This window comes from Oncorhynchus mykiss, chromosome 6 (assembly GCF_013265735.2).
Source record: "Oncorhynchus mykiss isolate Arlee chromosome 6, USDA_OmykA_1.1, whole genome shotgun sequence".
Taxonomy (NCBI): Eukaryota; Metazoa; Chordata; class Actinopteri; order Salmoniformes; family Salmonidae; genus Oncorhynchus; species Oncorhynchus mykiss.
The window spans coordinates 9,314,175-9,330,665 of NC_048570.1; the positions used below are offsets into that span (position 1 = coordinate 9,314,175).

The 16,491-nt window shown below is 41.2% G+C and overlaps 1 protein-coding gene across 1 annotated transcript in view; it reads left to right on the forward strand.

The window, feature by feature from the left end:
- The first annotated feature begins 1,633 nt into the window (after positions 1–1,633).
- opn4xb (opsin 4xb) overlaps positions 1,634–16,491 on the forward strand; it is a 29,723-nt gene continuing 14,865 nt past the window's right edge. The window contains exon 1 of the mRNA XM_021605184.2: positions 1,634–1,857. Within this exon, the coding sequence (XP_021460859.1) occupies positions 1,688–1,857 (170 nt within the window). The 5' untranslated portion in view covers positions 1,634–1,687. The remainder of the gene's footprint in view (positions 1,858–16,491) is intronic.

Sequence of the window (16,491 nt, forward strand, 5' to 3'; positions counted from 1 at the left end):
GGGTCACTGTGACTATCGGTTTGAGTAATGATTACAAAATCACATTTTAAGTAACTATATTCAGATACACTATATTACCAAAAGTATGCGGACACCTGCTCAGCAAACATCTCATTCCAAAATCATGGGCATTAATATGGAGTTGGTCCCTCCTTTGGTGCTATGAACAGCTGCCATTCTTCTGAGAAGGCTTTCCACTAGATGTTGGAACATTGCTGCGAGGACTTGCTTCTTTTCAGCCACAAGAGCATTAGTGAGGTTGCGCACTGATGTTGGGTGATTAGGCCTGGTTCACAGTCGGATTCTTCCCAAAGGTGTTCGATGGGGTTAAGGTCATGGGTCTCTTTGGAACTCGCTAGTGAGTGTTGCAACCAAGAACAGACTATTTTAACACGCTTCAGCACACATCGGTCCCGAACAGCAACTCATTTGAAGGGGTGTCCACATACTTGTGTATATATAGTGAATATTAAAAGGTGCACTATGCAGAAATTGCACCCACATTTCCTGGTTGCTCAAATTCAAATGGTTTGCCTAATTTCAGTTAATGTGACAAAACAAATAAGAATATTTCAGAATATTTATGTACAATCGAAACTGCTGTGAAATACCTTTCCCATAACCAAAAATATTGTATTCCCAGCTGTTTAAAGCTGGTGTACAAAACCGAAAGTAAAAGATGCAAAAACTTAGAACAGGAAGTGCACATAGAACAGATCAACCGCTTCCTAGACTTGCTTTCAATGAGAATGCCAGATCTATAACTCAAATGTCTATGTGAATTTGGTCAGGTCGCACAAAAAAGCTAGGTTTACTGTCATTGGCTTAGGGTCATTGGGCTAGGGTGGTTGGGCTAGGGTTAGGGTCATTGGGCTAGGTTTGTTAGACTAGGGTTAGGGTCATTGGGTTAGGGTGGTTGGGCTAGGGTTAGGGGCATTGGGCTAGGGTGGTTGGGCTAGCGTTAGGGGCATTGGGCTAGGGTGGTTGGGCTAGGGTTAGGGGCATTGGGCTAGGGTCATTGAGGCTAGGGACGTTGGGCTAGGGTTATTGGGATAGGGTTAGGGGCATTGGGCTAGGGTTGTTGGGCTATGGTTAGGGTTGTTAGACTAGGGTTAGGGGCATTGGGCTAGGGTCATTGAGGCTAGGGACGTTGGGCTAGGGTTGTTGGGCTATGGTTAGGGTCATTGGGCTAGGGTTGTTAGACTAGGGTTAGGGTCATAGGGCTAGGGTCATTGGGCTCGGGATAGGGTTGTTGGGCTACGGTTAGGGTCATTGGGCTAGGGTCGTTGGGCTCGGGTTAGGGTCGTTGGGCTCGGGTTAGGGTTGTTGCCTGTCTGTGTCCGGGCTACTGCTGCCTGCCTGCTGCCTGTAGCTGGTGGATGACATTATGGGTCTGACATAATCGCACACAGTGATGGGACTGAATCTGCTTTGCGTGAGGTGGCTTGGAGAGAGAGAAAGACAGAGAGAGAGAGAGAGCGAGAGAGAGAGAGAGAGAGAGAGATGAGAAAGAGGGAAGGGACTGAGATAGAGAGACAGATGGAGACAAAGAGTGGTTGTGTGTATGAGAGAGAGATACAGCAAAATAGAGGGGGGAGTTTGAGAGAGGGAGAGAGAGAGTGCGACTAGAGCCAGCGAGAGGGAGCTGGGGAACGTTGGAGTGGACTGGACAGATGCTGGTACCCCTATGGTCCAGGGCCAGGCGAGCAACATGGAGGAGCAGCATCAAGTTCAGCACAGCTTCTTCAAGAAGGTGGACGTCCCAGACCATGTCCACTACATCGTGGCCTTCTTCGTGTGTATCATTGGAACACTGGGGGTGACGGGGAACGCATTGGTCATGTTCGCTTTCTGGAGGTTAGTGACTGGCTGAGGGAAAGCATGGGGGATGATTTGTTACAGTTTTACAGTCGCTCAGAGAGTCTATCGTGAATGAGGAGAATACAATGCTGTGGTCTTTTTTTTTTTTGGTCTATCAAATTCAATGAAATATTATTTGGAGCTCTTTCAAAGTGAATTTACATTTCCAGGGGGCATTGTTTGTCAACATTGTGTGATATTTACTTCCTTCTCTGTTAGTTAGAATTGATTTGGCCTCAGTGGTCTTGTTCATTTCTATTGATGTTGCCAAAGTGAGAGGATGGGAGCCAAATGTGGTCATTTTCAAGGAATGGAAGGGACTGAATGAACAGTGCAATATGAGGGTATGCAACAGGTAGTGCAAGATAATGGTGCGAGCAGTGTGATGTGCTGTCTAATGATTTTCCATATGATGCCGAATTTAGAAAATCTATTTGAATTCTACTCCTGGGGACAGGACCTAAATAAAGAAAATTCAGCACGATAAGCTCTGGCTGCTGACTGAAATGCAGTTGTTTGTGCACTCCATTAGCCTGTAGCCACAGCTGCTCTCTGTGCTCCATTTATGGAAGCTTAAAGAGGCAATCTGCAGTTCAAACAATAACGATGCGGCACCACGTCTCTGTTTTGGTAAAAACCTGAGGGATAGGGCTGGAGAAATGTAACCACTCTCAGATTCATAGACAGAACTATGGATGCAAGGACTGACCATACATGATATCAAAACTATAGTTTTTTTTTACCATGTTTTCAGGATATGCAGTGTTTGTTTACATTTACATTGACATATACTTTGAGGTAAAACATGCTTATATTTTGTGTTCTGATGAGGTATGACAGTTGAACTAAGCAGATGAGGCATTTATAAGTTACATTCTTCAAGAACCAATGGGTATACTGTATATCATGTATTTAAAGTCCAAAAATGCACAACGCAACGTTAACTCACTGAGGAGAGATGAAGTCCAGTTAACAGTTAACAGTTCCTGAAAAAGGAGGAAAAAAGCCTCCCGGGGCATAAACATGACTATTGCATTTGATTTTGTCGTAAGTTACTTGGATATTTTTAAAATTGCATTGCTGGACTTTAGAGGGAATAGGCTTACATTTTGTTCCCTGCCCAACACATATTTTAAGGGTAAAAAAAACAGCATGCCTAACCATAGTTATGGTTTACACTTTGTAAAAGTAGATTTTTTCTTTATAGAGCAAAGTAATATTCTGTATTGCATATCACAGGACTGGTTTTCTTGCTGTATAACACAGTAAAGTACCCCTGCTGTAAAACACAGTAAAGTACCCCTGCTGTATACCATAGTAAAGTACCCCTGCTGTATAACACAGTAAAGTACCCCTGCTGTATAACATAGTAAAGTACCCCTGCTGTATACCATAGTAAAGTACCCCTGCTGTAAAACATAGTAAAGTACCCCTGCTGTATACCATAGTAAAGTACCCCTGCTGTAAAACATAGTAAAGTACCCCTGCTGTATACCATAGTAAAGTACCCCTGCTGTAAAACATAGTAAAGTACCCCTGCTGTATAACATAGTAAAGTACCCCTGCTGTAAAACATAGTAAAGTACCCCTGCTGTATAACACAGTAAAGTACCCCTGCTGTAAAACATAGTAAAGTACCCCTGCTGTATACCATAGTAAAGTACCCCTGCTGTAAAACATAGTAAAGTACCCCTGCTGTATAACATAGTAAAGTACCCCTGCTGTATACCATAGTAAAGTACCCCTGCTGTAAAACATAGTAAAGTACCCCTGCTGTATAACATAGTAAAGTACCCCTGCTGTAAAACATAGTAAAGTACCCCTGCTGTAAAACATAGTAAAGTACCCCTGCTGTATACCATAGTAAAGTACCCCTGCTGTATACCATAGTAAAGTACCCCTGCTGTATAACATAGTAAAGTACCCCTGCTGTAAAACATAGTAAAGTATCCCTGCTGTATACCATAGTAAAGTACCCCTGCTGTATAACATAGTAAAGTGCCCCTGCTGTAAAACATAGTAAAGTACCCTGCTATAAAACATAGTAAAGTACCCTGCTATAAAACATAGTAAAGTACCCCTGCTGTATAACATAGTAAAGTACCCCTGCTGTAAAACATAGTAAAGTACCCCTGCTGTAAAACATAGTAAAGTACCCCTGCTGTATACCATAGTAAAGTACCCCTGCTGTAAAACATAGTAAAGTACCACTGCTGTAAAACATAGTAAAGTACCCCTGCTGTAAAACATAGTAAAGTACCCCTGCTGTATACCATAGTAAAGTACCCCTGCTGTAAAACATAGTAAAGTACCCCTGCTATAAAACATAGTAAAGTACCCCTGCTGTAAAACATAGTAAAGTACCCCTGCTATAAAACATAGTAAAGTACCCCTGCTGTAAAACATAGTAAAGTACCCCTGCTGTATACCATAGTAAAGTACCCCTGCTGTAAAACATAGTAAAGTACCACTGCTGTAAAACATAGTAAAGTACCCCTGCTGTATACCATAGTAAAGTACCCCTGCTGTAAAACATAGTAAAGTACCCCTGCTATAAAACATAGTAAAGTACCCCTGCTGTATAACATAGTAAAGTACCCCTGCTGTATACCATAGTAAAGTACCCCTGCTTTGAAACATAGTAAAGTACCACTGCTGTAAAACATAGTAAAGTACCCCTGCTGTATACCATAGTAAAGTACCCCTGCTATAAAACATAGTAAAGTGCCCCTGCTATAAAACATAGTAAAGTACCCCTGCTGTATAACATAGTAAAGTAACCCTGCTATAAAACACAGTAAAGTACCCCTGCTATAAAACATAGTAAAGTACCCCTGCTATAAAACATAGTAAAGTACCCCTGCTGTAAAACACAGTAAAGTACCCCTGCTGTATAACATAGTAAAGTACCCCTGCTGTAAAACATAGTAAAGTACCCCTGCTATAAAACATAGTAAAGTACCCCTGCTGTAAAACATAGTAAAGTGACCCTGCTATAAAACACAGTAAAGTACCCCTCCTGTAAAACATAGTAAAGTACCCCTGCTGTAAAACATAGTAAAGTACCCCTGCTGTATAACATAGTAAAGTACCCCTGCTGTAAAACATAGTAAAGTACCCCTGCTGTATAACATAGTAAAGTACCCCTGCTATAAAACACAGTAAAGTACCCCTGCTGTAAAACATAGTAAAGTACCCCTGCTGTAAAACATAGTAAAGTACCCCTGCTGTAAAACATAGTAAAGTACCCCTGCTGTAAAACACAGTAAAGTAACCCTGCTGTAAAACATAGTAAAGTACCCCTGCTATAAAACACAGTAAAGTAACCCTGCTGTATAACATAGTAAAGTACCCCTGCTATAAAACATAGTAAAGTACCCCTGCTGTAAAACATAGTAAAGTACCCCTGCTGTAAAACACAGTAAAGTAACCCTGCTGTAAAACATAGTAAAGTACCCCTGCTATAAAACACAGTAAAGTACCCCTGCTATAAAACACAGTAAAGTACCCCTGCTATAAAACATAGTAAAGTACCCCTGCTGTAAAACATAGTAAAGTACCCCAGCTGTAAAACATAGTAAAGTACCCCTGCTGTAAAACATAGTAAAGTACCCCTGCTATAAAACATAGTAAAGTACCCCTGCTGTATAACATAGTAAAGTACCCCTGCTATAAAACATAGTAAAGTACCCCTGCTGTAAAACATAGTAAAGTACCCCTGCTGTAAAACATAGTAAAGTACCCCTGCTGTATAACACAGTAAAGTAACCCTGCTGTAAAACATAGTAAAGTACCCCTGCTGTAAAACATAGTAAAGTACCCCTGCTATAAAACATAGTAAAGTACCCCTGCTGTATAACATAGTAAAGTACCCCTGCTATAAAACATAGTAAAGTACCCCTGCTGTAAAACATAGTAAAGTACCCCTGCTGTAAAACATAGTAAAGTACCCCTGCTTTATAACACAGTAAAGTAACCCTGCTGTAAAACATAGTAAAGTACCCCTGCTGTAAAACATAGTAAAGTACCCCTGCTGTAAAACATAGTAAAGTACCCCTGCTGTAAAACACAGTAAAGTACCCCTGCTGTAAAACACAGTAAAGTACACCTGCTATAAAACACAGTAAAGTACCCCTGCTATAAAACTTAGTAAAGTACCCCTGCTGTAAAACATAGTAAAGTAACCCTGCTGTAAAACACAGTAAAGTACCCCTGCTGTAAAACATAGTAAAGTACCCCTGCTGTAAAACACAGTAAAGTACCCCTGCTGTAAAACATAGTAAAGTACCCCTGCTGTAAAACATAGTAAAGTACCCCTGCTGTAAAACACAGTAAAGTACCCCTGCTGTAAAACATAGTAAAGTACCCCTGCTGTAAAACATAGTAAAGTACCCCTGCTGTAAAACATAGTAAAGTACCCCTGCTGTAAAACATAGTAAAGTGCCCCTGCTGTAAAACATAGTAAAGTACCCCTGCTGTAAAACACAGTAAAGTACCCCTGCTGTAAAACATAGTAAAGTACCCCTGCTGTAAAACATAGTAAAGTGCCCCTGCTGTAAAACATAGTAAAGTACCCCTGCTATAAAACATAGTAAAGTACCCCTGCTGTAAAACATAGTAAAGTACCCCTGCTGTAAAACATAGTAAAGTACCCCTGCTGTAAAACATAGTAAAGTACCCCTGCTATAAAACATAGTAAAGTACCCCTGCTATAAAACACAGTAAAGTACCCCTGCTATAAAACATAGTAAAGTACCCCTGCTGTAAAACATAGTAAAGTGCCCCTGCTGTAAAACATAGTAAAGTACCTCTGCTGTAAAACATAGTAAAGTACCCCTGCTGTAAAACATAGTAAAGTACCCCTGCTATAAAACATAGTAAAGTACCCCTGCTGTAAAACATAGTAAAGTACCCCTGCTGTAAAACATAGTAAAGTACCCCTGCTGTAAAACACAGTAAAGTACCCCTGCTGTAAAACATAGTAAAGTACCCCTGCTGTAAAACATAGTAAAGTACCCCTGCTATAAAACATAGTAAAGTACCCCTGCTGTAAAACATAGTAAAGTACCCCTGCTATAAAACATAGTAAAGTACCCCTGCTGTAAAACATAGTAAAGTACCCCTGCTGTAAAACATAGTAAAGTACCCCTGCTATAAAACATAGTAAAGTACCCCTGCTGTAAAACATAGTAAAGTACCCCTGCTGTATAACACAGTAAAGTAACCCTGCTGTAAAACATAGTAAAGTACCCCTGCTATAAAACATAGTAAAGTACCCCTGCTGTAAAACATAGTAAAGTACCCCTGCTGTAAAACATAGTAAAGTACCCCTGCTGTAAAACATAGTAAAGTAACCCTGCTATAAAACACAGTAAAGTACCCCTGCTGTAAAACATAGTAAAGTACCCCTGCTGTAAAACATAGTAAAGTACCCCTGCTATAAAACATAGTAAAGTACCCCTGCTGTAAAACATAGTAAAGTACCCCTGCTGTAAAACATAGTAAAGTACCCCTGCTGTAAAACACAGTAAAGTACCCCTGCTGTAAAACATAGTAAAGTACCCCTGCTATAAAACATAGTAAAGTACCCCTGCTGTAAAACAAAATTATAATGTAGCTGGCAACTCTGTTTACCAGTATGTTACTGTAAATGTACAGGGACATTTTGTAATGTGTAGTCAACTTGTCATTGTCTTGTATTGCCAGAATTATAAGTCTTCAGCCTATTCTTATAACTAGTCTCATCAATCATTTTCAGACTTGATCAATTATTCAAGTTGTCATTAAACACCTTCTTATTACACTCAGGCGTCAATCGAACCAATTGTTTTGGGACAACAACAAAAAAGAGGCTGTCTAGACTCATTTTAGAATTATAGCATCATTAGATATACTGTGTGTACATATAACTAGGAATAAAGTCAAAGATAGTAAACAGTAGCAGCAGCATATGTGATGAGTCAAATAAGGCCTTTCTCTGACACCGCCTGGTTTAAAGGTCCTGGATGGCAGATAGATTGGCCCCAGTGACGTACTGGGTCGTACGCACTACCCTCTGTAGTGCCTTGCGGTCGGAAGCCAAGCAGTTGCCATATCAAGCAGTGATGCAGCCAGGCAAGATTCACTCAATGGTGCAGCTGTAGAACTTTTAGAGGATCTGAAGGCCTTTGCCATATCTTTTCAGCCTCCTGGAAGAGGAGCTCTCTTCACGACTGTGTTGGTGTGTTTGTACCATGATAGGTCCTTAAGGATGTTGCCACCGAGAAACTTAAAGCTCTCCCCTACAGCCTCATTGATGTGAATGGGGGTGTGCTCGGCCCTCCGTTTCCTGTAGTCCACGATCAACTCCTTTGTCTTGCTGACATTGAGGCAGAGGTTGTTGTCCTGGCACCACACTGCCAGGTCTCAGCCTTCCACCATATAGGCTGTCTCATCGTCGTCTGTGATCAGACTACCACTGTCGTGCAGAGTGGAGTGCAATAGAGATAGTGTCTGTTGGGGCTGTATGTGAATTGACGTGGGTCTAGGGTATCTGGGATGATGGTCTTGATGTGAGCCATGACCAGCCTTTCAAAGTATAATAATAATATAATAATTTAGACAGGTTACCATGGTATTCTCGGGCACAGGGACTATGGTTGTCTGCTGAAACATGTAGGTATTACAGACGGGGTCAGGGAGAGGTTGAAAATGTCAGTGAAGACACTTGCTAGCTGGTCAACGCATGCCCTGAGTATGCGTCCTGGTAATTAGTCTGGCCCTGTGGCCTTGTGAATGTCAACCTGTTTAAAGGACTTACATCGGCTACGGAGAGCATGATCACATAGTCGTCCGGAGCAGCTGGTGCTCTCACCCATGGTTCAGTTTTGTTTTCTCGAATCGAGCATAGAATACATTTAGTATATCTGGTACAGTAGGCTTGCGTCCCTGGGCAGCTGGTGGCTGGGTTTCCCATTGTAATCCGTGCATCAGAGCTTGTGTAGTAAGATTTGATCTTAGTCCTGTATTGATGCTTTGCCTGTTTGATGGTTTGTCAGGAAGGCGTAGCAGGATTCTTTTATAAGCGTCCGGATTTGTGTACCGCTCCTTGGAAGCGGGCAGCTCTAACCTTTAGCTCAATGCGGATGTTGACTGTAATCCATGGCTTATGTTTGGGGTATGTATGTACGGTCACTGTCAAGGATTACATCGTTGATGCACTTATTGATGAAGCTAGTGACTGACGTGGTAAACTCCTCAATACCATGGGATGAGTCCTGGAACATATGGCAGACTAGCGAAAGTCCTGTAGCTTAGCATCCACTTCACTGGACCACTTCCCCATTGAGCGTGTCACTGGTACTTCCTGTTTGAGTGTTTGCTTGTAAGCAGGAATCAGGAGGATAGAGATTTGGTCAGATTTGCCAAATGGAAGGTGAGGGAGAGCTTTGTATGCCTCTCTGTGTGTGGAGTAAATGTGATCTAGAGTTTTTTCACCTCTAGTTGCACAGGTGACATGCTGGTAGAAATAAGGTTAAACGGATTTCAGTTTTCCTGCATTAAAAACACCGGCCACTAAAGCATTTTCTTGTTTGTTTATGGCCCTATACAGCTCATTGAGTGCCATCATCGGTTTGTGATGACAGTTACAAAAAATATACTACAGATGAAAACTCCCTTGGTAAATAGTATAGTCTACTGCTTATCATGAGGCATTCTAACTCTGGCGAGCAGTACTTCAAGATTTAACATTAGAGATTGTGCACTAGCTGTTGTTAACAAAGAGACATGTACCACCCCCATTGAGCTTACCCGACGCTGCCGTTCTGTCCTGCCAATGCATAGAAAAAACAGCTTCAGTCCTTGCTCAGCCATGTTTCAGAGAAACATAGGATATTGCAGTTCTTCAGGTCCTGTTGATAGGAAAGTCTCAAACGGAGCTCGTCCATTTTGTTCTCCAGAGATTGTACATTCGCCAATAGAACAGAGGGTAGAGGTGGATTATTTACTCATCGCTGTAGTTTAATCAACCCGCACGTCAGCCTTTATGTCACAGTCTCTTTCTCTTCCGAGTGTCAGGGATCAGGGCCTGGTCCGGAGTGAGCAGTGTGTCCTGTGCTGCCGCCTCATTGAAGTAGAAATCTTCATCCAAATTGACGTTAGTGATCGCTGTTCTGATGTCCAGAAGCTCTTTTTGGTCAAAGGAAACGATGGCGGAAACATTATGTACAAAAAAAAAGTTACGGCCAGTACAAAAAAATACACAAAAAACATCCCCTATACATTTCAGACCTGGGTTCAAATACTTGTGTAGGTTTATGTCTAACAGTATGCATTTATCTTTATGTCTAACAGTATGCATTTATGTTCATGTCTAACAGTATGTATTTATGTTTATGTCTAACAGTATGTATTTATGTTCATGTCTAACAGTATGTATTTATGTTTATGTCTAACAGTATGTATTTATGTTTATGTCTAACAGTATGTATTTATGTTCATGTATAACAGTATGTATTAGTACTTGAAGTAGTTGTAAATACATTCCAACATTTAACTACTAGTATTTTCAAACAAATGTTGTCTAAATACTTCCTTAAATACAGTAAATAGTAGTTAAACCCAGGTCAGGGAGCCATTGCTACTATTGCCTGTTATAAGCAGTGGGGTACAGCACTTAAGTAAAAATACTTTAAAGTACTGTTTAAGTAGTTTTTTGGAGTAGCTGTACTTTACGTAACGAAAGCCCCGTATACTACCCACCACTGCGACCTGTATGCTCTCGTTGGCTGGCCCTCGCTTCATATTCGTCGCCAAACCAGATCACTGAAGCTGGAGACTCATTCTCCCTCACTAACTTTAAGCATTAGCTGTCAGAGCAGCTCTCAGATCACTGCATCTGTACATAGCCCAAACAACTACCTCATCTCCATATTGTTATTTATTTTAATTTTTTTTGCTTTTTGCACCCCAGTATCTCTACTTGCACATTCATCTTCTGCACATCTACCATTCCAGTGTTTAATTGCTAAATTGTAATTACTTTGCCACCACAGCCTATTTATTGCCTTACCTCCCTAATCTCACCTCATTTGCACACACTGTATATAGATTTTTTTTCCTATTACGTTATTGACTGTATGTTTGTTTATGTGTAACTCCATGTGTTGTTGTTTGTGTCGCACTGCTTTGCTTTATCTTGGCCAGGTTGCAGTTGCAAATGAGAACTTGTTCTCAACTGACCTACCTGGTTAAATAAAGGTGAAATAAAAACATTTAAAAAAATACTCAACTACATTCCTAATGACAATAATGTACTTTTTACTCCATACATTTTCCCTGACACCCAAAGTACTTATTACATTTTGAATGGTTAGCAGGGCAGAAAAATGGTCCAATGCACACACTTATCAAGAGAACATCCCTGGTCATCCCTAATGTATCTGATCTGGAGGACTCACTAAACAGAGAACATCCCTGGTCATCCCTACTGCCTCTGATCTGGAGGACTCACTAAACACAAATGCTTCGTTTGTAAAATATTTCTGAGTGTTGGAGTGTGTCCCTGGCTATTCGTAAAAATTTCAAATCATGAAAATCGTGCTGTTTGATTTGTTTAATATAAGGAATGTGAAACGATGTATACTTTTACTTTTGATACTTAAATATACTTTAGCAATAACATTTACTTTTCAAACTTAAGTAGATTTAAAACTAAATACTTTTAGACTTACTCAAGTACTATTTTACTGGGTGACTTTCACTTTAGTGATTAGCTATTAAAGTATATTTACTTTTACTCAGGTATGACAATTGGGTACTTTTTCCACCACTGGATATAAGCATAAAGGACCATGTACATTTGGTCAAGAAAAGTTGGTCATGCATGATAAGATTACGCTCTGATCCAGAAAGAGTATTGCCGACCTACTCTTCCCCTGGTCTTGTCTATTATTTTATTGAAGTTAATTGATTTCTGACATCAGGTCCCAAGGTAGAAGGTATTACCGAATGCATTTATATTTCAGCTCTCCTCCAGATTAAATGGCCTCTTCGAACAATTGTTCCATACGTGGTGCTGCATGCATTCATTAAGTCAGGACACAGTCACGTACGTATATACTGCTGATACTCTGTTCATTATCCATGTATAGTCACTTCACCCCTACCTACATGTATATATTACCTCGATTAACCTGTACCCCCGCACACTGACTCGGTACCGGTACCCCTTGTATATAGCCTCGTTATTGTTATTTTATTGTGTTACTTTTTAATAATTTTTTTACTTGACTTTATTTGGTAAATATTTTCATAACTCTTCTTGAACTGCACTGTTGGTTAAACGGGCTTGTAAGTAAGCATTTCATGTTAAGGTTTACACATTGTATTCGGCGCATGTGACAAATAAAGTTTGATTTGATGCACTCTATAAAAGCAAGGGCGCAGTCTGCGGGTAGGAGTGGTGACATTTTACTGTGGATGAGGATCGATGACAGACTGTTTTCATGTGTTGTGTACCTCCATTCAAGTTGATTTGCCAAATTTTCATAGAGTTTGGTGTCATTTTTGCTTAGATATCATGGTAGGGCGATTTGAATTTAACAGTTAGCTTCAACCAACAGCTATTGTCGCGCCTATAATACATATTTTATAAATTTATACAATTTTTAAATATATATAATAACAATGTCCTTGGAGATTTAAGACTTATAGTGACCCATTAATCAGAGAGTAGGGGATGTTTTAAGGGACGGGGTGATCATGTGAAAAGATTTTAGCCACCTCAAGCTCAACAAGTGCTTGTTGAGTGGATGTCCAAATGTAGGCCCTCACATTGTATTACATCCTTACACAACAACAATAACAATGTTTTTGAATGATCCCAGCCACACATGATGAGCAATTGTATTGAATAAGGCCCATCGTTATATGGATCTCTGATTTAATGCACTCCCAGCCTCTCGTCATGCGCCGTCCGTCTTTTACCGAAAACAACATACCAGGTTTTTTAACAGGGTGGTTAGCAGTTTCGTTTTAAGAGTATTACTTGCGGCTAGCTAGCTCAAATTCTAGACGTCAGATTAAAATGAGAACGTAGCGTCCATAAAGTGACCATTGGAATAAAACAATTATGAATTTACTAAATTTGACGTGCACAATTCCGTCCATTAAGAACCAACGATGTGTTACCTTTTTGCAGTATTTGACAATGCTAACATCTCTTTTCAACTGAATCTCAGAGTTCTCTCAAACCGGGCCAGCAACTCAACAACACCATCGAGGCAGCAGCCAGCCATGATAGGAAGTGGTTCAGGACAAACCTAGGCTACTATAGATGTTGGTATGTTGGTTCTCAAGCTGAGGTTAATCAATAAATGCATACAGATAATTGTCCAACTTGAAAAATGGGTTAGTTGTTGTTAGTGACCTGAATGTGGTTTTGTTTTGATTGGCTAACGTTAGGTACCCAGCTAGCCAGCAGCTGTAATGTTAGCCAACTAGCTAACGTAATGATACACCACAGATACTGGTATTTTATTAGGATCTCCATTAGCTGTTGCGGAAGCAGCAGCTACTCTTCCTGGGGTCCACACAAAACATGAAACATGACATAATACAGAACATCATTAGACAAGAACAGCTCAAGGACAGAACTACATACATTTGATAGATAGAATAAGATACCAGTCAGATCAGAGCTAATGTTGGCTAGCTAGCTATATTTTATATATAAACTCAGAAAAAAAGAATCGTCCTCTCACTGTTACCTGCGTTAATTTTCAGCAAACTTAACATGTGTAAATATTTGTATGAACATATTCAACATAAGATTTAACAACTGAGACATAAACTGAGCAAGTTCCACAGATGTGTGACTAACAGAAATTGAATAATGTGTCCCTGAACAAAGGGGGGGGGGGGGGGGGGGGGGGGGTGAAAATCAAAAGAAACAAGTCAGTATCTGGTGTGACCACCAGCTGCATTAAGTACTGCAGTGCATCTCCTCCTCATGAACTGCACCAGATTTGTCAGTTCTTGTTGTGAGATTTTAACCCACTCTACCACCAAGGCACCTGCAAGTTCCCAAACATTTCTGGAGGGAATGGCCCTAGTCCTCACCCTCCGATCCAACAGGGCTCTTCGCTGGCCATGGCAGAACACTGACATTCCTGTCTTGCAGGAAATCACACACAGAATGAGCAGTATGGCTGGTGGCATTGTCATGCTGGAGGGTCATGTCAGGATGAGCCTGCAGGAAGGGTACCACGAGGGAGGAGGATGTCTTCCCTGTAACGCACAGCATTGAGATTGCTTGCAATGACAACAAGCTCAGTCCGATGATGCCGTGACACACCGCCCCAGACCATGACGGGCCCTCCACCTCCAAATCGATCCCGCTCCAGAGTACAGGCCTCAGTGTAACGCTCATTCCTTCGACGATAAATCAGAATCCGACCATCACCCCTGGTGAGACAAAACCGCGACTCATCAGTGAAGAGCACTTTTTGCCTGTCCTGTCTGGTCCAACGACGTTGGGTTTGCGCCCACAGGCTACGTTGTTGCCGGTGATATCTGGTGGGGACCTGCCTTTACAACAGGCCTACAAACCCTCAGTCCAGCCTCTCTCAGCCTATTGCGGACAGTCTGAACACTGATGGAGGGATTGTACGTTCCTGGTGTAACTCGGGCAGTTGTTGTTGCCATCCTGTACCTGTCCCGCAGCTGTGATGTTTGGATGTACCGATCCTGTGCAGGTGTTGTTACACGTGGTCTGCCACTGCGAGGATGATCAATCAATGAAATGTATTTATTTATAAAGCCCTTCTTACATCAGCCGATGTCACAAAGTGCTGTACAGAAACTCAGTCTAAAACCCCAAACAGCAAGCAATGCAGGTGTAGAAGCACGGTGGCTAGGAAAAACTCCCTAGAAAGGCCAGAACCTAGGAAGAAACCTAGAGAGGAACCAGGCTATGAGGGGTGGCCAGTCCTCTTCTGGCTGTGCTGGGTGGAGATTATAACAGAACATGGCCAAGATGTTCAAATGTTCATAGATGATCAGCAGGGTCAAATAATAATATTCACAGTGGTTGTTGAGGGTGCAACAGGTCAGCACCTCAGTAGTAAATGTCAGTTAGCTTTTCATAGCCGATCATTCAGAGTATCTCTACCGCTACTGCTGTCTCTAGAGAGTTAAAAACAGCAGGTCTGGGACAGGTAGCACGTCCGGTGAACAGGTTCTATCAGCTGTCCGTCCTGTCTCCCTGTAGCGCTGTCTTAGGCATCTCACAGTACGGACATTTGGAATTTATTGCCCTGGCCACATCTGCAGTCCTCATGCCTCTGTGCAGCATGCCTAAGGCAACGTTCACGCAGATGAGCAGGGACCCTGGGCATGTTTCTTTTGGTGTTTTTCAGAGTCAGTAGAAAGGCCTCTTTAGTGTCCTACGTTTTCATAACTGTGACCCTAATTGCCTACCATCTGTAAGCTTCTGCACCGCAAGAATACGACCAAGGGAGGGTCCGAAAACGCATTGCCGATACTGTCATCGGATCTTAGAATGTGCCAATGTTCGTGAACGATTCCCTTAATTTGTTCAAAGCACTTTTAATTGGGGGTAGTAAGAACACAATAATGCTTCTTTTTGCGCGACTGTCCTTGAAAGACATCATGTCTCAATTTGTTTTGGATTTGATCAATGGCAGTACTAATATGACCATTTGTGTACCCCCTCTACTTGAATGCAAATTCCTTCGATTCAACAGAATTTGCTGTAGGGCAAACTGTTTTTCAATGGAAGTGGGCGACAGCTATCAGCCCTCAACAAACTGTTACAATCAGTATATTTCCTGTAAAGATCAGTGGATAGAACATTTTCCTAACACAAGATCAGAATATCAAGGAAACTGATTTGACGTGTGTCAGATTGCATAGTAAATCTCAGGTGCTCAGAACAAGAGTAAAAGCATGGAACGCCTGGAGCTGTTTTGCATCACCCCTCCATAGAACAAAAATATCATTCATGTACCAACTCCAAATAATAACGTTAGGCAAGAAAATATTTTTGAGAGGATTGAGAATAGACTGTTTCTCCATGTAACCCACATTCAAATTAGCATAGTTAGGAGCCATGGGGGATCCCATAGCAGTCTGAATAATAATTTATAAAGAAATAATTTAGAAACATTAAGTAGTTGTGTGTGAGTACTATTTAAGCTAATGTTATAATGCATGCACGGACGGTAGTTCATTAGGGTCACGTTGCAGTAGAAAATGTTCCATGACTTAAATACTGCCTTCATGTGGAATATTTGTGTATAACGACTCAACAATAACCTTCTTCCACAAAGCATAGCTAGCTAGCTACCTAGCTAAGTAAAGTTCATAGTCAACACCAAACTTTGGGAATCTGCCACGCTGCTAATTTATAATACATCATGCAATGGGCATTGTTACAGTTGACCTTTCATGTTTTTCAAAGGCAGCTTTTCCAATTGAAACGTGTGCTTTAATGAAAGGGAAACAAAGATCATGGTTTTCTCTTCCCTGAAAGTAAACAGATGGAGTCACGTGCAGATTTTAACTATAAAAGGCCAGCAAATTGATAGGATGACCTCCTATAAGTATCTTGGGATTTGGTTAGATGAA